The 27648-nt window shown below is 33.6% G+C and overlaps 2 protein-coding genes across 3 annotated transcripts in view; one reads left to right on the top strand and one right to left on the bottom strand.

The window, feature by feature from the left end:
- Positions 1–324: 324 nt before the first annotated feature.
- On the top strand, positions 325–7863 carry LOC147073661 (translocon-associated protein subunit gamma). Its single transcript, XM_085944211.1, has 3 exons — positions 325–590; positions 3127–3346; positions 7555–7863. The coding sequence occupies exons 1-3, from the start codon at positions 455–457 to the stop codon at positions 7751–7753; spliced, it is 555 nt and encodes a 184-aa protein (XP_085800337.1). The 5' UTR covers positions 325–454; the 3' UTR covers positions 7754–7863.
- Positions 7864–13460: 5597 nt separating this feature from the next.
- Positions 13461–27648, bottom strand: part of LOC147073660 (uncharacterized) — a 34327-nt gene continuing 20139 nt past the window's right edge. The window contains exons 2-3 of one of the 2 annotated variants that reach the window (XM_085944209.1): positions 27177–27287; positions 13461–14323 (exon numbers count right to left, since the gene is read on the bottom strand). In XM_085944209.1, coding sequence (XP_085800335.1) covers positions 14205–14323; positions 27177–27287 — 230 coding nt within the window. In that variant the 3' untranslated portion in view covers positions 13461–14204. The remainder of the gene's footprint in view (positions 14324–27176; positions 27288–27648) is intronic. The other variant, XM_085944210.1, reaches the window with a different exon arrangement.

Below are 27648 nucleotides of genomic sequence, written 5' to 3'. Positions count from 1 at the left end.
CTCATCATACTTGCCGGCTTCACCATACTTCCATAATATAACCTGCCGCCCCTAGGTCTGTACCTATTTAGTGCTTTTATGTTTTTGGTAAATACGTAAAATAACATAGAGAATAATTTGAAAATTACAGTATTTAAAGAAATCATTCAGCTATCGTTGTGTTATATATTTTCATTTACATATTAGAGGAAATGATAACATGTTACAGAATATTAATAATATAATAATGAAATGAATGTGGGTAATGACGCGAACTGGTGTATTGTATTTTATTATACATCCACACTAGTTTAGCACTAGGCAACACTTTTGACACGTAACGTCATTCGTGGCGAAAGTTGGATTCGGTGTTGAGTTACTTTTATATTTTGTGCTCTTAGGTCAGCTGTGGTCGGAGTCAATTCGGTGGATTTATCTGTTATAGTTACAAGTACAAAATTATTATAAATTAAAGATGACCTCAAAAACAGTGAATAAGGCTTTTACCAAGGAGGAAGAGCTCCTATTGCAAGACTTCAGCAGAAATGTGTCTACAAAATCGTCAGCTTTATTTTATGGAAATGCTTTTATTGTATCTGCTATTCCAATCTGTAAGTATACGAATATTACTTATTAATATATGTAATACTAAATTAACAGCATAAATCAAACATTCATTAATTTATGAGAATTTAATCACATACTTGCCAGAGATATTGTTTTATACAAGCGCTTACCAGCATTATAATTTATAACCTACATATTTACTCTCCAGCATGAGAAAGTGTACATAGTAGATTGAAATTTTTCTAGTTTTCTTTTGAGTTTTGCTTTGATTTATCTATCTCATTTTAACACAATCTATTGTTTTTCTAAGATATTATCACTTATCTACATACTGATTCAATAGTTTCTACAAAAACTGTCAAATATCTCATGAATAAATCTACTCGTCTTTTTACTGGTTCTCCGCCGTCGCTCGCTGTCATCTGTCAGTGAGCGCAATGTTGCCAACCGAACTATAATTATAGTACATTTTGGTACACATTAAAAAAGTAACATTTTCGTCCGCGTACTATTAAAAAGTATAGTACATATTATGTCAAAATTACCACAATTTTCTTAATTAAATTCGCCGGTTGTGCGAATATTCCCCATTGCTTTTAAAAGTTGTCTATATTGTCGATGTTTAAAGTTCCGTAAAATGTTCGTGCTTCAGTCACAGCAAATCGTAATAACGTGAAGCGAGGAATGTAGTAAGTATAATCTATATAATATAAGATCTCAGTGTGCGATATTAGTCTATGGACGTAGTCTTGCATTGTATACTCTAAAAAACTAACGTGACAGTTAATGACGGCGGCCGGCGTTAGCATTTTTCGATCATAAGAGGTGTTTAAATAAAGCAGGGCGTCGGATTTTCTCGAATTCTCCGTTATGTTAATGTGACAAACTAAAAACTTACATTTTCAAAACTTCCTATAATTTTTGTCGAAATACTATAATGTCTTGGACCGCGTACTATAATTCGATGACAAAAAGATAGCTGAATTCCAAAATGGCGACTGACAGATAAAGACGGCGGAGCACCATTAAAAAGCACCAATTAATGTAACAGGCAATGGAGCCAAGAAACAATTCATATTAATTGTTGATTGAACATGGTGGATTTATACTGGATTGCGTTACATCAATACTATTGTAGGTACTTATAAAATGCTGTCAAAATTCATACCGGATTGTAGGGCCAATATTGATGATTATAAACAACCAATATGATTATTAGATATTATATTAGGCCACATCTCCGTAACTACATTCGTTATTAGAGTTATCGAAATAAGTCAGTCGATGTATGGACATTGCAAATGAAAAATTACTAATATTCATAATTCAATTGGAACAGTTCCATCCCTGCCGACCATTGGCATTGTACAAATGTCTCTCTGAATTTGTTTTGATACGTTTGTGTTTGTTTTAAATATGTACTTGAACAATATACAATAATAATATGAAATTTAAATATATTAAACACAACCAGTAACTTGTTACTTGTACAAAAACAATCTTCAATATTTTGTGGTGACATCTTAAATAACAATATCCGGGAGAGAACAAAAGATGTTTAGTCGTTTACATGTAAATTGTACGTATTGCATTTCACCGTAGCACAGTTCGCCGCGAGCTTTCTTATCCGAAAGAGATGACCGTATACTACAGTCATCTCTATAGCACCGAGATGAAAAAAATACGCATTGTTTGTGACGCATTTTCATAACCGATTTTGGCAAAATTCACGAATTCAAGAATGAAAACCTAACCTAACAAATAATCGTACTTTCATAATCGATTTTAGCAGAATTCACGAATGAAAACCTAATCTAACAAATCATCCTATTTTCAAAATTTGTTTGCCGCTGGCTTCCTGTAAAGTATAAACTGACAAGAACCGTGTTTTATTTAGACATGAATTTTATCTCTGTACTATACGACCATATATTTCCGATACAACATTTCACGGTGAAGTGTGATACGGCGAACTGCATACTTACAAATTTATAGACACAATTTTGGTCTACTTAGAAATTTTTCAACCTATCAACACCAATGTATTTTATAAGCCAATTGATTTGCCAGCGTTATGATGATCCAAATATAATCAGAATCATTGGGTGTATTAGTTAAATAAAATCTCTGAGTTCATAAGACCGTAATTTAGTCATTATGACTGTGACAAGTAAAGGAACACTTCAATCTATCAGACAAATTATCAGTCTATAATCTGACATTTACATCATTGTTATATTATAATATGGTACATAAAGTGTTCTGTGAACATTCACTGTGAGGACAGTAACAGAATTAATTCAGTTTCCCAAAATTTCCCTGATTTCAATTTAATAACGAAATGTTTATTTCTTCCGTCTGCCAAAGTAACTGACAGTAAGCTGTACTTCTTGTATATGTCTTACATATGTATGTATATGCATGTATATTTCTTACATATGTAACTGTTGAGTTAATATATGAGAATTCCGATTTCAGGTATTATCGCAAAATAATCATGCTCGTCAATATGCACATTTTCAAGTCTTCAAGAGGTATACCTATGTACATAATTTTATTATTGGAATTTGACAATTTCAGGGCTCTTCTGGAGAGTACACATGATGGACGTCTTCTCATCACTGGCGTGGTTCGTCCTGGTGACGTGTGGTAGCACTTACCTCATGGCGATGGCATACAGGAATACCAAGTTCACCCTCAAGCACAAGGTGGCCATCAAACGAGAAGATGCCGTTAACAGAGAAATGAGCAAGAAACTCGCTGAGGATAGAAAAATGAGCAGGAAGGAAAAAGATGAGAGGTTAGTAATACATTTTCACTGCCTAATTCTCATATTTTTCTTCAGCCGCGGCCCCTCCGATGTTATGTATGCCTGGCGAGTGTCCTTTTTGAATTGACACGTCATGGTGATATCATGCTCATTTAATTTCATTTTGCTGGGATTATTAATTGTTATGTATTTCATCACTCTAATATTGTTTAAAAAACTTAATTACCATTTTCGTTCTTAAGCGTATGACCTACACTGAGAGGAGGTTATATTGACGAATTTGTTTTACGAGGAATGGTTGTTGGCCATTAGCCTAAACCATTGGGTCATTGCACTGGATCAAACAGATTTAAAAAAAAAAACAAAATGCATTTCATTTAATCGGTTGCGAAATTGAAACACACATTCGAAGGCAGTCATTGTAACAATTTTTTGATTAAAATTTATTTGCTATACACAACCCTTGAAATATCAAAGTACACTCCGATGTTCAATTTGCACTGATGACATCCGTGGTGGGTAGCGAGAGAGATGGTCAGGGCGAAACCCTACCTGCGGGAAGTAAATTTGCTGAAGATGCAAAATTTTATCGACTCACATTAAGTTTAATGGAAATGTGTGTCTTCTAGTTGTGATGGTACTTACTGGACATTGATATCTCTTAATTGACTTGTAAAGCCTAAAACAAATTTTAATGCTAATTATTGGTACAAAAAACACGAGTGTAGTAAACACATATCGTTAGTCCTTAGAAGTCAATTATCACCTGTTACTGTTACTAGAAGTGGGATTATGTAGTGGCGAATGTACTGTAAAGTAAAGAAACTGCAAAGTCAAGAAACTACCCGGCGACTCCCCTGACGAAACTAAAATACATAAAATCTAGGCATTGCCATCAAAATACCTTCCGCATGCCATAGATTGCTGACCACCGGTCTAGTATTATATCTATCAGTGGCGAAGGGTGACTTTTGGGAAGAGGTAAGCTGTAGAGATCAGAGAAAAATAGCACACTTGTAAGGTATACTTACAGGAAATAAGAAGATAATACTTACGATATTAGTACTGATGAATAATAATATGTGCACACTAATGACAACGCCACACTGAATCGTTGAAATTTCAATAGCTCACCGACGGTATAAAATTGAGCGATGAGTTTAAATTATGTATTTTCATAAACATTCATACACGTAACATACGCCCAAAAATATATCATTGGTGGCTTTGAAAAAAGCCGTTGTTGTCATTTTGCCATTCAAAACACTTCAAGATATTTCAGTAGGTAATTAATATAAAGGCTTACTATATGATCATTTGTACTCTAAGTCAATTCGTCTGTTTTTCTGCAGAAATTTTTTTAAAACATCATCATAAAATGTTTGCCCACGTTTTAATTTAATTAATAATTCTTTTTCAATAGCTATAATTGAAAGATTCGATAATCTAGTTTGATTTTGAGTATTTCGACAATATGTGTGGACACGTTTTAGAGTAGAAAAACTCCTTTCTGCCGTCGCTGTCGTGGTCGGTAGCGTTAAAAATAATTTGACTAGTTTATAAGTCTGTGAGAAAGCTTCCACTAGACATTTTTTGTTTTTAAAATATTCGAACAACTCTCTTAAATTTGAATCTTGAAATTCTGGTAAAGAATAAATGACTTTAAGTTCGTTTTTCAATTGACTTGAATCAAAAATACCAGAATAACTGTTTTTCAGGGATTCAAATAGTTTATCTGGAAATTTTCGTTTAAACGATTTAAATAGCGTCGGTTCAAGTAATTCTAAAAAATTTAATTTTTCAAATGAAACAAATCTATCGTTCATTTGCATTAAAATGTTATCGCAAACCTCCTTAAAAATGATTTTAAAATATTGCTCATCATTTAATTCATTTCTGCGACGTTTTTTTGGTGGTTCACAGAGGTTTTTATATTTATTATATAAATTACTAAAACTATTTTGGAAGTCGGTCTCTAACCATTTTTTAAATTCGTTAATTTTTTTAATGGAATAAGAAATGTTTACAGTTCTACTTTGAATAATTTTAAATAAAATATCCGTTCGGGCATAGATTTCGGAGAATATTCCTAAGTAAAAGTTAAATTCAAATTCTTTAAATTTACTATCATAAGCATCTGCAAAGGTTAAAGAATCTTCATCCCATTTAGAAGAATTATTCTGTATTGTCTCGAATGTCGTTATGAAATCAGATCTATTGTCATGTATTACATTAAGTATACAAGAGTGGTAGTGCCACCTGGTCGATGCAACACTTGGAAGACGGCGATCCATTATTTCATTGAGCAATGCACTTCTCTTTGTAGATGTATTAAAAAAACTCACTAATTTATTAATGTGTCCAAAAAATTTTTTACATTCCGCAACATTTTCAACGGATCTAGATAAAACTAAATTTAAAATATGAGCATGGCACGGTACAAATATGGCCATAGAACATTTTTCTCGAACTTTTGATTGAACTCCGTTTAATTCTGAAGACATTACTGCAGCCCCATTATAACTTTGCGCTACCAATTTTTCACTACAATTAAACTTTTCTAATATGGAGAATACATGTGAACTCAAAACAATGGCAGTTCTCTCTGAACTTACGTCTACATAACCTAAAAATCGTTCTTCTACAGAATTATTTGAAACGTATCGCAAAATGGTTGTTAACTGTTCACGGCGACTAATATCTGGTGTTTCATCTATCATTATAGAAACAAAACTAGCTTCTGCAATTTCAGCCTTAATTTCTGAAATAATTACGGATGATATTGACGAAATTAAATCATTCTGAATCTCCTGATAATCCAGAAAAGGCGCACGAAGATTTTAATGAATTAAAATGTCCTTCAATTACAGAATCGTAAGATGATAAAAATTGAAGAGATTCTATGAAATTTCCACGATTATTTGATGATTCACTTTCATCGTGTGCTCGAAAAGATAATTCTTGTTTACCCAAAAAAATTGTTGTATCTATCAATCTACGCATTATATTAAGGTTTCTGTCAACTTTCTCATTGTGTACTCTAGCAATTGCCTTTTGTTGTTTATCAACGGCAAATTCGATTCTAGTTTTACCAAAAGATTCCAGATTTACGATTGAATGTAAATGTTTTTCTGTAGTCACATGTTTTACCACTGAATTTGTCAAATTATTTAAATCACTTATACCAGAATAATTCCACGCAGACTTATCTGTGGCAAATAGCATACATGGCCAACAATATAGTTTATTTAATTGACAACTGCCAGTCAAAAACGAATATTTGTCATATAAATTGTTGTGGAAATGTCTAACATAAGTTTTTTTTGCTGTATGCAAATTTAAATGAACGGTTGATCTTCCAGCTTTGATAATTTCTGATTTTTGGATAAACGTCAAACTTGAAAATGATATTTTTAAAATTTGATCTGTACTACAGCAATAACCAATTTCAGTTGGAAAACTAGACATTTTTACAAATAATTTGTATTTGAAGCACTGACGAATGACTTAGGGTACAAAAAAAGATAATCTATCCACATTCAGAATACAATAAATCACAGAATTGTCTCACAAAATAAAACTATACCACTATGTTTTGAACAACAATCTGACTGAATTAAAACGATATAAATTATGTTTGTCTATGACTGAACTAATCTAAATAATTATCACGAGATACAATTATTTGTTATTTTTAAAATCAATTAATAATTATATCTGATTGAACCCAATAGACATTATTTTTTTAAATCATCTTATTTATTTATTATTATTTAAAGCGGCAGGCATAGACAATAAACTTTGCAAAAAGAGTTGGAAGGCGGTCACTCGAACGCTTCCAAGACGTGATAACATTTGTAGACTTGCTCGAAGAGATGAGTCATAAAAGGTATAGAAAACAATTTTCGATTATGAAGTCAAGAATCGACAATCGTCATTCAAAGAAAAACAACAGATGTCGTTACTCGCTTGTAATTTTTTGTTTGATTCTAAACTTGGCTAATTTACATAGTCTACATTCAAATTCACACAATAGATGACTCTTAATATTTTAAAATTTTATATATATTTTTTTATTGCAATTTGAAATAAATACTTGAAGATATAGTTTTCTTAGAAGGTAGGCTTTAAATAATCGCTTAGTATGGAGCCTTCGCCACTGATATCTATGTAGATAAAGAAATCTTTGTTTCTACTGAGTGACATTAAATTGATTGGCATATTGTTAATTATTTTAGAATTCTGTGGAAGAAGAACGAAGTAGCAGACTACGAAGCGACCACTTTCTCCATCTTCTACAACAATGCCATCTTCCTGGCGCTTGTAATCCTGTGGAGCTTCTACTTCCTGCGTTCCTTCTCGCCTGCCGTCAACTACGTCGTGTCAGTCTCGGCCGCCGCTGGACTTCTCGCTCTCTTGTCCACCGGAACGCAATGAGTTCCCATCAATCGTTAACATCCAACATGGCACACTGATGTGGCCCCACTTGTTCATCAAAAACTACTATATTTATTGTGTTTTTTCAATAAACGAGATTTTTTAAGGTACAGTTTGTTTTATTTTTGTGGGTGTTATCGTCTAAATAAACAACTGGTATTTGGCCGTGTGTCAGGCCAAAGGTTACAGGGAACGAGGAGAGCTGTCTCCCAGACAGAAGGATCGGATCGAGATTACCGTGGGTTTTCTACTAACTGACCCTAGCCCTAGTACCATATCGACAAATAGGAAACAGATTAAGTAATAAACTTATTTTCAATTAACTATTTTTTTTATTCAACGAATAATTCACAAGATTTAAGAATGTACCATTCTAATTATTACACATACATAATTCTGAAAACACTTCTGAGAGCACTAATGAGCGGGTATTAATTAAAGCCAATAGTTAAAGTTTGTCGCAATTAAGCATGGCAGTCGTAGCATAGTGGTAATACACAGGGCGCGATACCCAAGAGACGCAGGTTCAATTCCTGCCGGGTGTCTTACTTTTTTCGAAAAAGATTTTTTCTATTGGCTATGTTTTCTCATGAGTGTTTTCAGAATTATGTATGTTCAATAAACTTATTGATTGTATATTGGAATTGACATCGAAAACACAACATTGACTGATTTAATTAGACAAAAAAATTATGTTAGTACATTAGTTTCACTATCCTTCATACTCTCAATAATACTGTTCAAAGAGTTGGAAATTGAAACAAAATATTTTGTGCAGATTGTGTTTGTTTAAAATTTAAATCATTATGTAGGTAATTAAACTAACGATTGGGCAGAATTGCCTATTACTGCCACCCTCTCGATGTATCATTGCTATAATAGTGTGTTTTGACAAATGAATTACGATGAATACGTTCTTCTGGTGGGGGTGGATATGCTTTTTGTGGATTAAAATACATAATATGTATGCGTTTTTAATTGGCTCTGCAATGGATTTGGTGAGGTTTCTTTACCAATTTTTGTTTTACGAGAAATAGATGTTAGTCACATGATCAACCTATTAGGTCCATGCTCTGGATTCAGACACATTGGGAAACAGCATGTGAATTTTTGTCAGACCCGGGATTCAAATTATAAGCCAGACGAGTAGCCGCTCGACTGTGGGCGATTTGTTTGTCTATTTACGCAAACCAAAAATCTGGTGTCGCATACTACTTTGTACAAAATCTGCCGTGTGCTGAGTTTGGAAACATTTGGGCGGATAAATTTTTTAACAAGTCTGCGTGCACAAACTTCAGAGGCAACGTTGAATTCCGTATTGAAAAATCTGTTGTATTTATGTTTAGGTATGAAAAAGATAGGCGTCTCCTATTTTGATTTCTTCAATTAAATTTTGTAGTGTTCACGTTTATGACTGATATTAAGGTAATATGAAAACTGGTTCCAGAAAGCATCTTTTAGAAAGAAGCGGACCACATTTTATATTGTTCTAAGTTACAAGTTTATTTCAATAATTTTATTAGCAGTTATTACTCGGTGGTAAGACAAAAACTTTTTATGTCTTAAAATTATCAAGAGTGAGCAGTGTTACACATTCCAAATTTTCTTCAGTTTCTGTAATATTTTATGGATAATTATTATGAAAAGGTGATTGGAGGATAGAATTCAGTAGTACATGGGTAATAAAACAATATTGCCATTCATTGAAAAATCTTATATATTATTTACATTTTTTTTACAAATTGTATTCTTACAAAAATAGTCTTACGAATTATTAAATTAAATATTAGTTTCAGAGATTGTCATTAATGCGATAAAATAACTTGAATATTTCATTTTCCATATTAATTTTTAAGCCAGTCTGGCTAAATATTATCGCACAGTGAGTGTAAAACCAAGGCATCTGCAAATCTTTCAATTTCGAGATTAAATGCAAAACAACTGCAAAAGTCGTGAATTTGATAATGTAAAAGTGAAGTAACTGAAAGAACATGCAATATAATGTAGAATAAAATTGTATAAACCAAATATTATGGTTTTTTTTTAGAAACTCTATTTCTCCTAACAAAACGAAGACTTCAAACCCTAATATATCCAAAATATGTCTTTTGCAGATACCTTGGTTTTACACTCACGGTGCGTTATGTTGACCGTCTTTTCTGTTAGGTATACATATTTAACTCTCGCTTAATGAACATTCGTTATATGGAATTGAGAAATCATCCTACAAATTCCCATATACTGAATAAAAAAATTATTGACTGATTTTTTCAAATGCGAAAACGGCGAATCAAACTTTTTGTATTCGATTTACAGACGAATTTTCAAGAATGAAAGATTTTGTCAACTGAGAGTGAGGTGTGTTGTGATTTATTGTATTATGATATTTTATGAAATAATCGTGAAGATATTTCATTGATAATTTAGAAAAACTAGTCACACAGCGCATGAATCTCTTGCCAGAAAAATATACTATCTATTTGTTAGTCGCGGAGTTATATATAAAAAATATATTTGTTAAAAATACAAATTACTCAGTCGACCGAGTTTTCTTTGCAATAACGTTTATTATCTAACATGTGGTTCTAAACTTAATGAGACCGTAGTTACAGAGATCACGGCAAATGTATTTTTAATGAGCGACTATCGAAAGCATGAACCGCCTCATAAATTATTATAATACCTATACTCGAGACCACAGAAAAGATCAATAAATAGAATACCGATATGCTATATCCAATACGCCGCATCTTGATGCAGGGTTTTGAATGTGTGAGTGTCCTACGAAAATGAAGCACGCATTATGCGCGTGCAATAGTGTGTGTAATACACCAACATTAAATGAGCGTAAATGCATAAACGAGAGCAGTTTTCAGTATTCGACGTATAATGTATTCTTGACACGTGTGTAAGTTTAACCTGGATTCTTCCTTACTCGAGTTGGTTACCTGCTATTGCCTTACCCGTTAGGTATTTCAGTTCCCATTATTTCTGAGTTCCCTGCTCGAGACATTATATTATATATGTCATTATATTTTATTCGAGACGAGAATATGATAAAGATACCGGTTAGTTAGGCCGTGTAACGTATGGGACTTGCGCGTATGTGTAGTCAGTTAATACCGAGTGTCCCTTTATTTCGCACATTGTTACAATATCCCTCAACTCTGTGTTGTTCATCACTGTGTCCAATTATTAAAGCTCAGAATCACAAGACGCTCGGCGTGACATAGCTCGAGTCCACAGGTATAAAAAGAATGGTCAGAAGGGCTTGTTAGGGCGTGTATTGATATCTGGAGGGAAATATTAGCCTCAGCTGCTGCCACACCTATGGGTCGTGACCTGCAGAGTGGTCGGAGGGTTTTTTATAGGGGTTTCCGACTACTAAATAGTAAACTGAAAGAAATATTCACTATAATTCAAAATTTTATATGGAAATTCATTTTTAATCGGTGTCTTAATATTGAATATGGACCTTCAGACGGAATTTCATAAATACTATTATTTATCTTATGTCAATTCTATGTATGTGTCACTCCTGAGGGATTTAATCTCATCTCTCGCCGGGAGCCAGTCTCGGTATCATCTAAATAATGAGAGACCGCTCTGTAAAATCTTTGTAACAAAACTAAAAGTTTGTAATTGCTGTGTTTATTTCATCTTTAAAATAAATCTCAGATTACAAAAGTGTAATGTTTCCCGCAAATGCATCTGCAATGTGAAATCACTTTTAATAACTTAACCTTAATAATTATGTAACCTTTTATCGACTCGTCTTTCTTATTATATTTAGGCTCCCTCTCGATAGAACGAGGTTTTATTTAACGGCTATGGTTTCTACTATTCTTATAAGTTTTGTGTGTAAAATTAATCTTTTATTGGTTTAAAAGTTCGATTATGTCTTTCACACATAGTGACATTTACCTATCATTGTAATTAGTATGTGTGTATAATAAATAAAATTATAGACTTTCCGTTTTAGAATTAATAATTTAATATTGATTTGTGGTAAGTATTAAGTTAGTATTCTGTTTTTCTGTCTATTTATTAAATAATAATAAATGGGAGAAACTTCTCATCGGGAAGAGTTACCTACTTAAACATAGTAAAGTCCTTGAAATATGTAGGTATAAGTACAATTATTATGTATTTATTAATTAATCTAACCTACACTGAGACTTAAATTTAGATACAATAAATATTTACAACACACAAGCAACTTTTAGATGTATAAGTTCCTAGTATTTTTTATATAATGTTGACAAGCTTTTAAAATTTAAAAATTATAAAGGTTACCAGGGTACATATTAGGTTTTTTTTCAAGGAAAATAAACATCATAAATTTGAACAATAGAATAGAGAAGCCATGGCATCAAGAATGGTACATTTTTTTGAAAATGACTCATTAATTTATTATATAGAAATACTTGCACTTAATCACAATTATTAGCCCCCCGATTAACAGGCCAACAGCATCACAAAAACAAAATATGCAATTGCGAGTAAACCCTTCAAATTACATAAGAAATTGTTGAAAAAAAAATAGATAAAATATAGGTAAGTAAGTACCTCCACAAAATTGAAAAACTTTTGAACAAAATGTCATTGGGCTAAAGGCAAAAAATGTAAGCTAATTATTATAAATAATTACAAGATAAAAAGAACTTTTTATGTACAACGTTTTTAAATTTTCTGTTGAATTATTATGCTCAATATGCTCAAACTTGTACTTGATGTAAATAAAAAAAAAAATAAACAAATATAGTCATTTTGACACTCATTTTGATTTCCATAGTAACGCACGTATATATTAATAATTTAGTTGCTAGGACGACACAGTTAGCAACCAATAATAGTGGATTGGATTAAACTTTTCATACAAAACAGAATTAACTGAAAATGAATTCAATTCTACTTAAAGATGGCTAAAAGTATTAAAAGAATGCATTGGCATCGTGTTCTGATATATTCTAAAAGTTTCAAATGTCTAGCTAGTCGGTAAGTTAGTTAAAAATCGATTGCAAGATTTGCACCGGATAAACAACCACCGGACAAATAAGAATACGAGCTAATAAAAACGTTGTAATAATCATTATCTTAATTCCACGAAGACATTGCACTCGATATAATGCATGGTGCGATCCAAACATTTATTAAATAGGTATTTATTTTCCCACTGGATATACGATGTTCGCCTAAAACAATGCAAATTTGTCATAGACATCCTCAGTAATGGCAAGTCAACAAATTTTTGAAGGTATTGAATTTTATCACAAGTACCAACCTAAATGTATATTTCATGAATGAAATTAATTTTATTAGGTATGTACACCTATAAATATACCTATAAGTTTACCTAGCTTACCATAATATTATGTCCCGGTTTGATAATGGGTCACAAAGTCCCAGATGGTTTGTCATTTAGTTCCGGTTTATAATGTTATAGTATCTATTTTCTGATCTCCACGCAAGATATCAATAATTTGAGTTCTAAAATGCCATCTATTGTATTATGAAGCCAGTTTACCTTTTATAGATGGCGTCACATCATAATTATTATTATTATCATGTGTGTGCATTTTTTGTTATTATTATGTCAAAATTTTTGATTGATTTCATCAAAATATATCAATCCTTATTTTGATATGTCTAATATCTGATTTAGACAATTCATAATAATTGTTTCCATTTTCAATTTTGTGTTTTTCATTCAATAAATAATTTTTATTTTTTTAGTTTTTTTAATTTAATTTTGTCCTGGTTTGGAAAAAAAAATGGTATGTAAATCTAACTATAATAATAGATCATTCAACATGGGGGGTTATAAATGATGTCACACAGTTTTCGGAATTTTTCACCACTTCTTCATTACTGTTCGTCACAAAAATCATTTACCACTCAATTTAAATTACATCACCCCTGTTCATTGAAAATGATCGATTTTAGTATTATGTTTACGGAATATTATATTATCAAAAAAAAAAAAAATGGTTTATATTATTACCAAATTATATTAGACCTCTTCGAAATCATATATGGACAACTCCTAATATGCATTCTGGGACAAAGCCACACAAAACCCTAAAATTTCATCATATTATGTCCTCAGATGAAAGCTAAAAAAGTTTCAGTATTTTGGTTTTACTATAAATTCATTTGTTTTCTTCAAGATATAGGTACCTACATGTTTCTTACGACTAGTTGAGACAGAATTTAAATTATTTAGGTAGATAGGTACCTACGGGTAGGTGCACGTTATACTGTAATAAAGAATGGAGGAATTTTTACTATTAAGTCATTTACTTTATATTAAAATACTAGTTTTTTAGACACACAGATTTTTCAACTCATTGGCCAGAGATAATAATTAATATCTCCTGTCAAATGACAATATATTAGGAATACCTATATTATAAAATATGCGGGCGCTAAAAGTAATCCATAAAATTAATCAGTACATCATGCCCGGATGGACTCCGTCATTTCTCTGGAAGTAGACGTTGGGATTGCTGCTGAACGTTGGCTCCAGAGTCGTGTACATGTTGCCATCGTCTGACCTCATTAGCAATCCTGGAAATAGAAAAAAAAACTATGCATGAATATTCAAAGACGACAATAATGTTTGTGACAGTAGTAAAGTTATGTGATGTCGTCCAATCTAAAGAAAATGCACAATTTATGCAGTCACAATTTTATATTAAAATACAGTAATTCTAAAATATATTTATTTATGTATGTACGCCGTGACGTCCCGTGGGGGTAGGCAAATTGAGCGTCGCTTGGGGACGGCAGTTACCCGAAGGGCGGTAAATCAAGGAGAATCATTAGGTATATTAACGGCTTATTTTGTTTTGTTACGCCAAAGAAGTATAACTTCTAACGCGCGTACATAAGTACACACACCGATTTTTTGCTAACTGCACAACTACAGACATTGTAAGATATTATTTAAATGTGCGAATTGAAAAAAAAAGTCGGTGTGTGTACTTATGTACGCGCGTTAGAAGTTATACTTATTTGGCGTAAATGACACACTCAAAAAAAGGACCGCTTATTGGAACACCGTTGGTTTATTTCCATACACTTTAACTTATATTACTAAAGTATATAATTATTTATCATTGTTTATATTTTTAAAGTAACAACTGCCACTATGACGTTTAATAGTTTGTTTACGTAAGGAATTGCAAATGGCCGATAATAATAAATTCGCTGCCTAGCAACGGAACAATTCTAAACTATATACCTACTGTATAATCGTCACGATTGCAGTATCATTCTGTGACGTAATGGTTGTGCGTTCGGCTGATAACCGAACAATCGTTGGTTCGAATCCATGTTGAGTGTGTTTTTTTGTGTGAAAAAATAAATTATGTGTTACATGTCACACGCCAAATATACACTCTGATCTGATTTTCCAAACGCGCCTAAAGAAGTATAACTTCAAAAAATATGGGCAATAATGCTCTCTGGGAAAATATTAAACTCCCGTAGTAGTTTGTGTCCAACAGTTTGAGAAGCGTTGGCCTAATGCGTGCAATGGCACTTTGTTATTATCTGTATATACCTAGGTATTCTTTATTATCTTTGACTTCATACTACGAAAGTCAATACCTGACCGAGGCATACCTGTCACCCCCATTGTGAAGCTGTACGACCTGGAATACGCACATGACGCTTTCCTATTCGACAACTCAACTGAGTACATTCAAGGAACAATAGACAGGCTGCATTACAATTCATCTCGCGTTAGTTTGAAAATCAACAACGAAGAAAACCAACGCTCTGTGTAATAGCACCTGTCGTGATACAGATTTCTCCCTAATTAGCAACGGGAAAAACATCGAAAGTGTCGACAGCTTCAAATACCTGGGGCCTTATGTTAGAACTTACGAGTTGTAGTCGCCCGGTCGACATGACGTCATATGACATCATTGTGACGTACTACCGGAGTGATAATAGCATTCGAGAAAATAACGCTAGTCAAATGCTGGCGTTATTCATTGTCCCCATACACAAATAGGTGTTTCAGCGTAATATCTATGGTGAGGAGTGTGTGTTGGGCGGCTTGCCTCGAGCGTGTATTGGCTGACGTCACAATTACGTCATGTCGTCGGGTGACTTGATATCACTAGTTAGAACATAGGGCTGCTGGGGTACACCACGATAGAAGGCATTTTACATTGCGAGCTCGCTATCCGAATGGGAATGGCTGGAGCAATATTCGACTCGATGCGGACTGTCTGGTACTCACAATTAATGTACTCGGTTGCCGCGTATTGGATGCCTGCGAATCATGGCCTTACGAAGGCTCAGAGAAACCTATACTGAGCTTCGAAAACAGATGTTTGCGACGTAAACTTGGTGTGCGCTGTTATAACTTTAGGAGATAAGAGCGAACCACGCAGTCACTCATCTCGCTGAGTGATAGAACGTGAGACCTGACTCGACCACGTGCTGCGGATGGAAGAAGATAACATGGAAAGCCGCTAAATAATGTTTATAGAGTCGTCGCTGTAGGATTGGTTTGTCGAATAGACCAAATGTCAAATGTTCAGGAGACGAAAAACAAATTTGACTATTTTATATTTAAATACATGAAGGTATTTAAATTGTTGTTTTTACAGCATATGAATGCTGTTTTCATTACAAAGCAATTTAAATAAAAGTATGGTTCTGGTCCATTTAGATACAAGAAATCATGCTGCATTAAAAGGTCGATTTTGATAAAAACGGATATTCGACAAACCAATCTATAGCGACGGAGTGTAACGGCAGAGCTACGGGATGCTGGCATGACGAGCGACATGGATTCTTAAAGGTGCCTTGTGGTGTCCATTTGATCCAGGTAAGAGGCAGACATGGTTGAAGAAGAAGAATAAGAAATCCTATTGACCGAGAAATCATGGTTCTTCTTACTCAGTCATTCTTCGAGGCGTTCTTCATAACATATTGCATAAAAATACGTGGCAAAGTGGGCATAAAAATAAAACCGAATATCTGAAACCTGAACGTACCGTTTTTCTATGTTATGATTAAGTATAATGAATTGATTTGAAACTGTGGCCTACTTGAAAGCGGCAGAGTAACAAAATGACGAGCAAGCGACAATAGGTTAAGTACAGATTATAATAATTTCCAGAATTGATGCGCTCCAGATATCAAATAAATGATTTATGACGGTCTACATTTTTGTTTAAAAAATATTCACTGGGTGGCCGCTAAGTATAGCAATATATTATGATTACTTTTGTTTTCGTGGGCTTTTTGTAAAACCCACGACAAAAATGTCATGTAGGTAATTTGTAATCGATGACTTTTTTGTATAAATTGGCGCCAGCAATTAATTCTAACATAACCACTTGAATAATCTCGAGAGCATAATATAGTCGACTCTGCACTTCCACAGTTTTCCTTCAGACAAACCATACAATGGTGCAATGTCCGATAGCACTGTCTCTATATCAAAATTATTGACATTATTATAGTTAAACCAGCGCTCGAAATGGACAGGAACGCACCGGAGCGCAGCTCCTGTTCGTGAATTCCTCGAGATTATCGCTCCGTCTCGTGGAAAAATGAAAAATTGCATTAGGATTCGTGAATATTTAAATATATTTTTTTAAGTTTATACGAAACTGAAAACTTAACTCAATTTTCATCTACCTTGCCGACAACATTATGCCCAAATCTTGCATGCCACAAAACTGTTCCAGAAAACCGTTTAATCTTGGTAGGTATATAACAAAAAAATCTACTAAGTACATACACTCTTTTTATATAATCTTACATAAATATTTTAATATTTTCGGAAAATTATCGAGCGCTCCGGTTCGTAAAATTGCCCATTTCGAACGCTGAGTTAGACACTTGGAATGCGATTTTATACATATTCATTCTCGGTCTGCAGGGATTTATTGACATATTCACTTCACTGTAATATTTTGCTTTCTTACTATTTGGTTTTTTTGTGGACTTTTAACGTTATGCACTACAGACACATTTTCATGACTCTGAACCTCCGTTAGAAAGACATAATATGAAAAAATAACATCTAATATTAATATTTTATGACACCGTAGGAATTAATTTTTGTCTTTATGTAAAATTTAGCAGACAATACCTAATAATATGGATTCTAGCTTGACAATTGTTAAGATTTTTCGAAAATAAGTTTTCATATTGCGTATTTATTTTCTCGGGATTACTGGGATTACGGGATTACGGGAAAATTTCTTCACTGATAAATAATCACATTATAAATGATTTAAAAATATTAATACCAAAAAAATATTCAGACAAAGTGTCAAACGGTTTTTAGCAATTCCAGAAATGTATCGGGATTAAAATTGAGTGGGATCACAATACCTAGATCACAGTGGTGTTACCTTAATCGATTCTCAGTTTGATGGTACTGAGAGATAATGAACACCCGGTAGAACGGCAGGCCGGGTATGACCGTTTAATGTTCATGTCATTTGCAGAAGATTACAGTTGATAAGTGAAAACTCATTTTGTCATTAACCTTTAAATAATACACCGCCGAGCATTATGTGTGATGGCCGGCATGTTATCTCAGAAAATAATAAGTACTGTATTTTGGAAAACGTTTCAACTATTTTTAACACAACCCGTTCATTATTATTAGTTTAAGTATATTAATATTTCAGTCTTTTAGCCTTTCTTTCAAGGATCATGCGTATGTTTGAACAGAAAATACGTCTTGATGCAATTCGGGTTTATCTCTCCCTCTCCCCCTCCGCGCGCCCCGAATGTTGCTTGCTGTATCCTGTTGATAACTCTGGAAATTTGACTTTCCAACGGGTTATCAATTTTTACTATACGATAATATTTTTGTTGAGAAGTTGTTAAAAAATGATACCTACTAATTTCGTATACCATGTAGGCTATTTTTAAGTCTTTCGGGCACCACTGAGACTGTCCTTGTTTCTCAGTTTTGGACCGGGTCTACCTATATTGAACTGATTTAAAAAAACGTATTCTACGTAAAAAGAAATCTTACGTAGCTTCTGTATAAAATATAATAAAAAAATCAATTTTCTATGCGATTCAAATCTCCAATCTTTTTGAAAAGTTTTCCCAATGATGTACAACAATAATATTTTTGAAGTTATACTTCTTTTGGCGCGTTTGGGAAATCAGATCAGAGTGTATTTTTGGCGTGTGACATGTAACACATAATTTATTTTTTCACACGAAAAAAAACGCACTCGATTGGATTCGAACCACCGATTGTTCGGTTATCAGCCGAACGTACCACATTTACGCCACAGTATGATACTGCAATCGTGACGATTATACAGTATAATATTATAGTTTAGAATTGTTCCGTTGCCTAGGCAGCGAATTTATTATTGTCGGCCATTTGCAATTCCTTACGTAAACAAACGATTAAACGCCAGATTGACATTTGGTAAAATAAAAACAACGAGAAACGATTATATAATTTATTAATGTAAGTAGTTAAAGTGTATAGAAATAAACCAACGGCGTTCCAATAAGCGGTCCTTTTTCTTGAGTGTGTTATTTAACAAGATAATTAAGAGCTAGTTAAAGAATTTAGTTTATCACAAGTTTTGTTTTTGTACATAACATTAGAATATTGTATAGAACATAGTAAGTATACAATTTTGAAAAACATCTTAGAAAAAAATGTTTTAGGGTAGGATTCCTCAAATACGATCGATACGGGATTTTTAAAAATAACATAAAATTATATAAAATAAACATAGGTATGTCACATTAGCTATAAATTTGCTCTCAAATTGATCTAAATAATTAAAAAAAGAATGTAAATCGAGCCATTTACAAAATTATTACACAAAAGTACATCTTTCCAACTGATGACAGCGCACATGGGAAGTTAACAATGGTGATCAGTGATAAAAACTATCATGGCATGATGCTGCCAAAAATTGAGTGGATTGACAAGACAAGTGACCTATCGACGTCGTGTAAGTTGCACACTTAGAGTAGGTAAGCCAGATCGAGAGAATGAAGCTCGACGAGTTAATAGGTATTCGTCTGATTTAAACCAGTATTGTCATAATATAGCTATTTCTGTAAAACAGCTTCTGGTAAACTCAAGATAATTGTGCCAACGAGTTAAATATACCATCAATTAACTTAATTGTCTCAGCAGGCTTCTAGTTAGCGATTGGGTTGACTTCAACGCGTCAGCTGAATGCAGAACTATTTGAACTCACATTTGAGGCGTCTAATTCCAAAAAGCGATAAGTCCACATTTGGTCAAAATCGAGAAAAAAATACGCACGTATTCTTTGTATAATTTTACATAATATGTATCGATCTATAAATTCCAAAATGCGAAATAACCCTACGAAAAAAAATATTTTAAGTCTCGATTTATTACAAAAAGCGCCAAGTTCGTGTTTCATATTATTTAAAACTTGGTTGATTTCGCGCGTGTTTAAGTCAACCAATAAGAGAACGTTCAATATTGAAAAGGGCGTCTCCCATGATCTGGTAAACTCATGACAGTGCCACGGAAATATGTGCTTGAATTGAAGCTTGAAACATGAAAACGTTGTTTGCTTTTTGTAATTAGACGCCTCATTTGAAATATTTTCAGAAGAGTTTTTTGAAACAGCCTACTTCAGTTATTTACTATTTATATGGAATAGTGTATGCACCATTTTTTTCAACAATAATCCTACTAAAATATGATGCATCTATTTATCCGTAAAGATAATAAATAATTTCAGTAAGTTGTTTCAAAAAACTCTCTCCTCAAAAATTTCAAATGTAAGTTAGAATAGTTCTGTATTCAGCTGACGAACTTATTAACAATTTTAACACTTAGTTACGTCCTGTGGTCGTATGCAGTTCATGCGAGGCTCAGGGATGTCACATTACAAGGACAGTAAATAAACGAAATCAGGCACGCGCAAAGGGTAGCTGCCGCCCGGGTGCCAGCCCAAAATTGCCGCCCTCCACATAAGAAACAATTTTTTATTGGAAATATGACAGAAGTCGAAGAAAATTGGAAACATGGAGCAAGGAAACAATTATAAATGAATATATTTAACGGTAAGAAAGGGAATTACACCGCAGCCAACCTTTTCCGCCATGAGGTAGGTATTTGAATAACATACTATATTTTTAAATTATAAAATTAAAAATGTTTTTTTCGGAGTTTGGCCGACCCCGAATACTACCACCCGGGTGTTTCGCATTTGCTGTTTGAATCGCTCCCCTAACACCCCCGTTTGGCGCGTCGGAGAACGGAAAAATGCGGATACTTCTAGAGTAGCTTCTTGGAAATGAGATTTATTTCAACTCGCAGCGCTGACGATATGCTTGCTCTAATGGTGAGTGGATGTATATGTCAGAGTAAAAACAAATATTGCATGTTTCCAGATGTGGTAAGTGGGGAATGAATTTACAACACAATTGAGACAACAAATGGAAGGTTTAAGTCTGCCTAAAGACGTCTCACATTTGTCCTCTATATGCCTTCTTGGTTGTACCTACCAAAATACCACCACATTAAGCGCAGTCGTTTTACTAAGATTAGATGTGGTCGTTCAATTCATAGAAAACCATTTTCTGTATCCGACATATTTTTTTTCCTTATACGTATCTGTTTGTTTTGTTTAGCCAGAGAATGTAACATAAATAGAGGTGTTACGAGGAAAATATTAACTCAAAACTAAAATTGAAATTGGGAATAATAGATAATTATTCTGTCTCACATTTTCGTAAAATTTATTGGACAGGTTTCGTTTCAGGAATGCCAATGCCTTTCTTAAAACGTTAAGAACACGAGAAATAAACTGCTCAACTATATAAGACATAAGTAGCTAAGAAACTGCTATTATTTATCATGTAACTACATACTATTAAGGGCCTCTTTTAATGCATCTGGTATTAGGACGATTTTCACGTTGCAAGATATTTGTGAATTTTTGAAACGTAAATAATATTAGGGGCAAGTTGTGTTCCTCTGGACAATCTCCAGTTTTAAGCTTTCCTGATTTTTTTTCTCAAAAACTATAAAAAAATTAGAAAAAAAGATTAAATTATTTCGAGCTCAGATAAATGATACATCACTTTTTATTTTTTGTTTCAGTAAATGTTTTTCAATAAGCGAGATATAGACGCTTTTATAAAAACCTCTAAATTGTCCAGAGGAACATGCCCATGTATGTTCCTTTGGACATAGGGTCATGTTCATCTGGACAGTGTTATTCCTCTGGACAGCACAAAATCAATCATTTTTAACTTAGGAATAACCTATATATAAAACGATATTTATTACTCAAAATATTTTTATTAAAATTGACAATAAAAATAATACATTTTTGTTATACATAAGTACTATTTAATGAGACAAACATAGTCAAATTTGATGTCTTTGTAAGTACATCTGCAAATATTAATTGATACTCACTACTAACAGATTTGTCCGATTTATTATTTCAAATATTACACTTTTTACAAACAAAAAAACCTTCACGTCACTCCTTGGTATGTTTTCTCTATGATTCTTAGCAATACATGACCTGTGAACGTATTACTGGCATGTATCAATCACATTTTACTAGGTATGCTAGGTTCAGTACCCAACCTTTTATAAATGCTACAAGTAACCATTAACTCATTAGGTACTTAAGATCTCTCGATGCATATTTTGTGGCATTTGGCTGATACCGAGATCGACAGAATCAATAATTGTATCCCCTTTTCAGTTTAAGTTTTGGCTTAATATATCCCGTATAATTTTGTTTTTAGATTCCTTTTTTATGTTTTTTTTTCAATGACACTGATATTAATGCATTTTTCTCTGGTGTGTTAGTATTGACTAACACACCGATATTGATCCGGGATTTATCTGGTTTACTTCCACGGACGATTTTCTTTAGGGGTGCTTTTAGGTAAGAACTAACTAGTTCAGGTAATTTGCTTGTATGCACCATTTTTCTGCAACTCGAGGTAAGAAGAAAATGTGTCGTGCATCTGCTCAGTTGGCATCTGAGCAACTTCGATTGACTCAGAATTCTTTGTTTCCATGACTGAAATAGAGCCGTCCTCCTCTAGGTTTATTATAATCGGTTCAAGATTTTGCAGAGGATCTTTAACGTATTCTGATAAAAAATCATCTTCTGTAAAAATAGCATCGTTGAGAGGAGCATTACCTGTTACTTAGAATTGCTTACGACAGATTGTCAGTAAGTTATGATCCACGAGGTGTTCCCTTGTCTTTCCAAGTTTGCTGCGTGACACTTTAATATGAACTGGGTAGAGATTAAGTTACTTTGTTCATAAAAATATGATGCATTGTTCCTCTGGACGTGTCCAGAGGAACAATCAAATATTTGTCCAGAGGAACATGACATGGCAATTTATAACGGTTTTTAATGTTATACTTTGTGGGGTTAAGTTATCAAAGAGGTAATTAGCTCTAAAGCATTCTAAAACAATACACTATTATGTGACATTAAATAGTGCCATATACAAGGCGTCTTTACGATAAAAAAGTCACTTGATAATAAACAAAAATACTTACTTTTTCATTGAAAAAAAGACAAACACTATGATTGTCTTTCACTTTGAGACATGAGAGTAAACGTCAAAACAGTTTTGCTTGGTGTAAAAATGTGCATTCGAATGTGTTGAAAGAACAAAAATATGATTACCCGTTTACGAGAAAACACCACTGTCCAGAGGAACAATCGTTCAGAGGAACACAACTTGCCCCTATATATAATTTAAATCAGGGGTAGTCAACCTGGTCCCTACCGCCCACTAGTGGGCGCTCCAGCTTTCATGGTGGGTGGTAGGGGTTTTAAAAACATTTTAATTATGTTTTCATAAAATTCACCGTGACAGAATGTCATCAGACTTCATGCTTCTATGTATGCGAAATATAAATAAAAAGATAGATTTAACTACAGAGATAAAGATTTATTCTGCCAAACTTAACGAAAGTCTGACATAAAGTATTTGTTAAGTAATTATTATTGTGTGCTTTAACTTGCTGTAACTCTGTTTTATAAATTGTATACAGTAAAATTACTTCCCTACTGTATAACTCACCATTAATGAGGAACGAAAGAGATACAAAATTGGGCGATAGTTAAAAAAAGGTTGACTACCCCTGATATACCCAAACTACCCCAATATCAAATATCATATTTTTATTCAATTATACAAAGTTAAATAGAGGTGCTATCTGAAAAAATGAACTCTGAAAATAAAAAAAAATGATTTTGTTGGAGACAGAAATAGAATGTATATACATACATACTGTTAGAAATTTTGCATTCCTATATTATATTAACTTATTGTCATTGTTAGTATTATTAAATATTCTACTTTTAATGAAATACCCGTAGTTGCCTAATTATATATTTATTTAATAAATTAATTATTTAGTAGTATGTACAGAATAAAATATGTGTGTACCAAAGATGTAGCCTTATGTGGTGTTCCTTATCAAAATTTCTGAAGCAAGTTCCAGTTTGACGTGTCATTTTTCAATATAACAACTTACCTTTCCTGTTATTTTTTTGCTTCACTTTCTTGTATGTATGTTTAGGCTCCCTTATAGAGATTTATATACTTAAAAAAGCCTGCACCTTCTGAGCCTTCACCCACGTAAGTGAAGCTGATGACAAAGTTACTAATGTTTATGATTTAAATAGCTGCAAGGCAATTCATATCGTATGCTTATATGTAGCAAAATTCACTTTTGTGAGTTACTAATTATCGGTATTATAGGCGGGTTACTAATTATCGGTACTTATATAAAAAAATGTCTATAGATTAAACCGTTGTAGAAACGTTACGAAAATGCTAAAAAGTGTTGTAATATGAAAAGTTTGATAAGCTCCCTTTTTATTCTCTCGCAGGGATCGGCAACCAGTGTGTCTTCGGAACACATGTTATGCACCCTCACTAGTCGACAAGAATCGCCTAAAAATATTGCAGACAAAAGTTAAGAGTAGAAGCCATTCAGATGAAAAGTGCTTTCAGCCTTGTAATTTCTTATTCGTTAAACACATTAAAAAAGTTACCGATATCGCAATTTCGTTTGATAGTTAGGTAAGTACTATATACATTTATAATGTGCTTTTTTAAATTGCGCAATGTGCAAGCTTTAAATCCGCAAAAAAACAACTATCGTTATTGTTGATTTTCAAAATTCTGATCCCGGGATTTCGGGATTTCAATTTGACAATCCAGGGATCCCGGGACTGGTCCCGGGATTGGCATTTTTTTCCATTGTTAATATAAAATTTTTATATTTAGAAATAATATTGACAAAATCGGTCAAAAATAAATCTAGTATAATTTATACTATTTGAGACATTTATTGTTAATATTGTATACGTTTAATCTTGGAAATATATAAGTTTAATGGAGTCTAATAATGTGAATTTAATATGAGATTGCTGTTTCTGATAGTAAAGACTTAATGAATGGGTTAGCGAGATTTAAAATAGTAAAGCAAATCATGGTGTACCGTTAGTCCCAGAAGTACCCGACCTGACGTATAGATAGCAGTTGTTGTTTGAAAATAGTGACCATGATAGAAAGTACCAACCTTATAAAGCCTAAGTTTGAAGTTTGACGAGGCCGACGCTACGTTGTTCAGTAATTATTTGTCAGCCATCAACAGTGAACGCTCTCAGTGAATTTGTAAACATGGAAAAAATTGGTCAAATTTATGTGATACAATACTTTCATTTGAAAGGCTTCAGTCCAACCAATATCAAAGCGGCGCTAGATTCTACTCTGGGGGTGTCTGTTCCTTTGTTTACAACAGTAACATATTGAGTGGGTGAGTTTAAACGAGGCTGTACGAGCTGCCAAGACGGACGTCGCAGTGGTCGACCAAATGAGGTGACCATGCCAGAAATGGTGACGAAAATCCACAAAATGGTATTGGATGAACGTCGACTGAAATTGCGCGAGCTAGTAGACATGGTAGGCATTTCAAAAAGTGCTGTACATCACATATTGACTGAAAATTTGGACATGAGAAAGCTGTGCGCAAGGTGGCTGCCGCGATTACTCACAATGAAACAAAAACAGCATCGTAAGGATGTTTCGATCGAGTGTTTGGCGAAGTTTCACAGCAATAAAACAGAGTTTTTGCATCTGATGAAACATGGGTCCATATCTTTAGACCCGAGACGAAAGAACAATCAAAACAATCGACTGAAAGAGGAGAATCGGCTCCAAAGAAGGCGAAAACAGTTCCATCTGCAGGCAAGGTCATGGCGTCAGTTTTTTGGATGCGCGTGGGGTAATTTTCATTGATTATCTTCAGAAAGGAAAATCAATCAACGGCGTATATTATTCAAACTTATTGCAGCGTTTGAGTGATGAAATCAAGAAAAAACAACCGCATCTTCGAAGAAGATAGTTTCGTTTCATCAGGACAATTCATCAGTTCACACATCCGTTATCGCGATGGCCAAGAGCAATGAGTTAAAGTTCGAATTGCTTCCTCACGCACCCTATTCGCCAGATTTAACCCCCTCGGATTATTTTCAGTTTCCAAATTTGAAAAAATGGCTCGGTGGTAAAAGATTTGCCAACAATGAAGAGGTGGAGTCGGCGGTTGATGGCTATTTTGAGGAGCTCGACGATTCTCACTATAAACAGGGTATCAAAGCTATTGAACATCGCTGCAAAAAGTGTTTCGACCTAAATAGAGACTACGTAGAGAAATTTAAAAAAAAATCCCAATTGTTTTTTGTGTTTTCTTTGTTAGGTCGGGTACTTCTAGGACCACCGGCCTTTCAGCTTCATAAATCTAATTAGTCAGCCATATATGAAACTGCCGTAAAACGTATGAGATCATGGTGGAATTACTTTGTTAATAGTGCGAAGCATTGTTTTTTCCAATCTTTCTCATTTTTATTAATTTATGTGAACAAAATAAAATGAATCGGCAACTTACACATGGGTAGGCATAAATCAAACTTCATTCAAACTCAGTTTATTTCTAATGTAGTTATTTGTTATTAAAAGTATTTTTTCTGTTATATTTTCGTTTTTATTTTATTTTCCATAAAAATCGATAAAAAAAATCAATCCCGAAAGTTTCGGGATTATGTTTATCAATCCCGGGATTCATAGGTATCGAAAATAGCTCGGGATCCCGGGATTGGAATCCCTACTCGTTACTTACCTCTGATATAATAGTATTTTGTAAGTAAATATAAAAAATAAAAAAAAAAACTGATAAGTATACATTTTTTCCCAAAAATAAATAAGTAAGCTTTTATGAAAAAAACACGATAAGCAGAGGTGTGGTTGCATAAATTGGAGCGTGCCGGAATGAGAGTTGTTTGATTTCGAGCTTGCATTGCTTTTATGATGGTGTTAGTGAAAAGTAAGAAAAGTGCATGGTGGTGCAGTGGCTTACCTGGTGTGAATCGGGGCGGCGGGTAGTAGAAGTGACAAGGGGGTGCAAAAGGGTGCAGAGGGGGCATGCCGGGGTAGCAGTACAGTCTCGCCAGCGCCGCAGGGTACCGATCTGCGAACCATTGCCATCATAAGATGATGAGGAAAATTAAGAAAAAAAGAAAACTTCTATAGGAGTTTGTACATTAAAACTAAAAATGATTCGTAGAACATTTATAAGAACATAAGAAAAGAACTGCAAAAATGTGCGATTTAAGCAATATAGAATAAAAATTACTGCAGTAATATATTATATCGCTAGTAGAAGAGTTTTATTCCTTACATTGGTGAGGTCAGGTGAGGTGGAAGAATCAGCTCCACATACATATGGCGGAAAGTTCATCGAAAAAATATCACATGTATTATTTGCAGCGCTCGAAATGGAAAAGTTTACTAACCGGAGCGCTCGAAAATTTTCTGAGGATATTAACATG

The sequence above is a fragment of the Rhyacophila brunnea genome, unplaced genomic scaffold, assembly GCF_057557595.1.
Source record: "Rhyacophila brunnea isolate RB1 unplaced genomic scaffold, BYU_Rbru_1.0 scaffold_17, whole genome shotgun sequence".
In the NCBI taxonomy this organism is placed as follows: Eukaryota; Metazoa; Arthropoda; class Insecta; order Trichoptera; family Rhyacophilidae; genus Rhyacophila; species Rhyacophila brunnea.
This window is presented reverse-complemented; position numbering and strand designations above follow the sequence as displayed.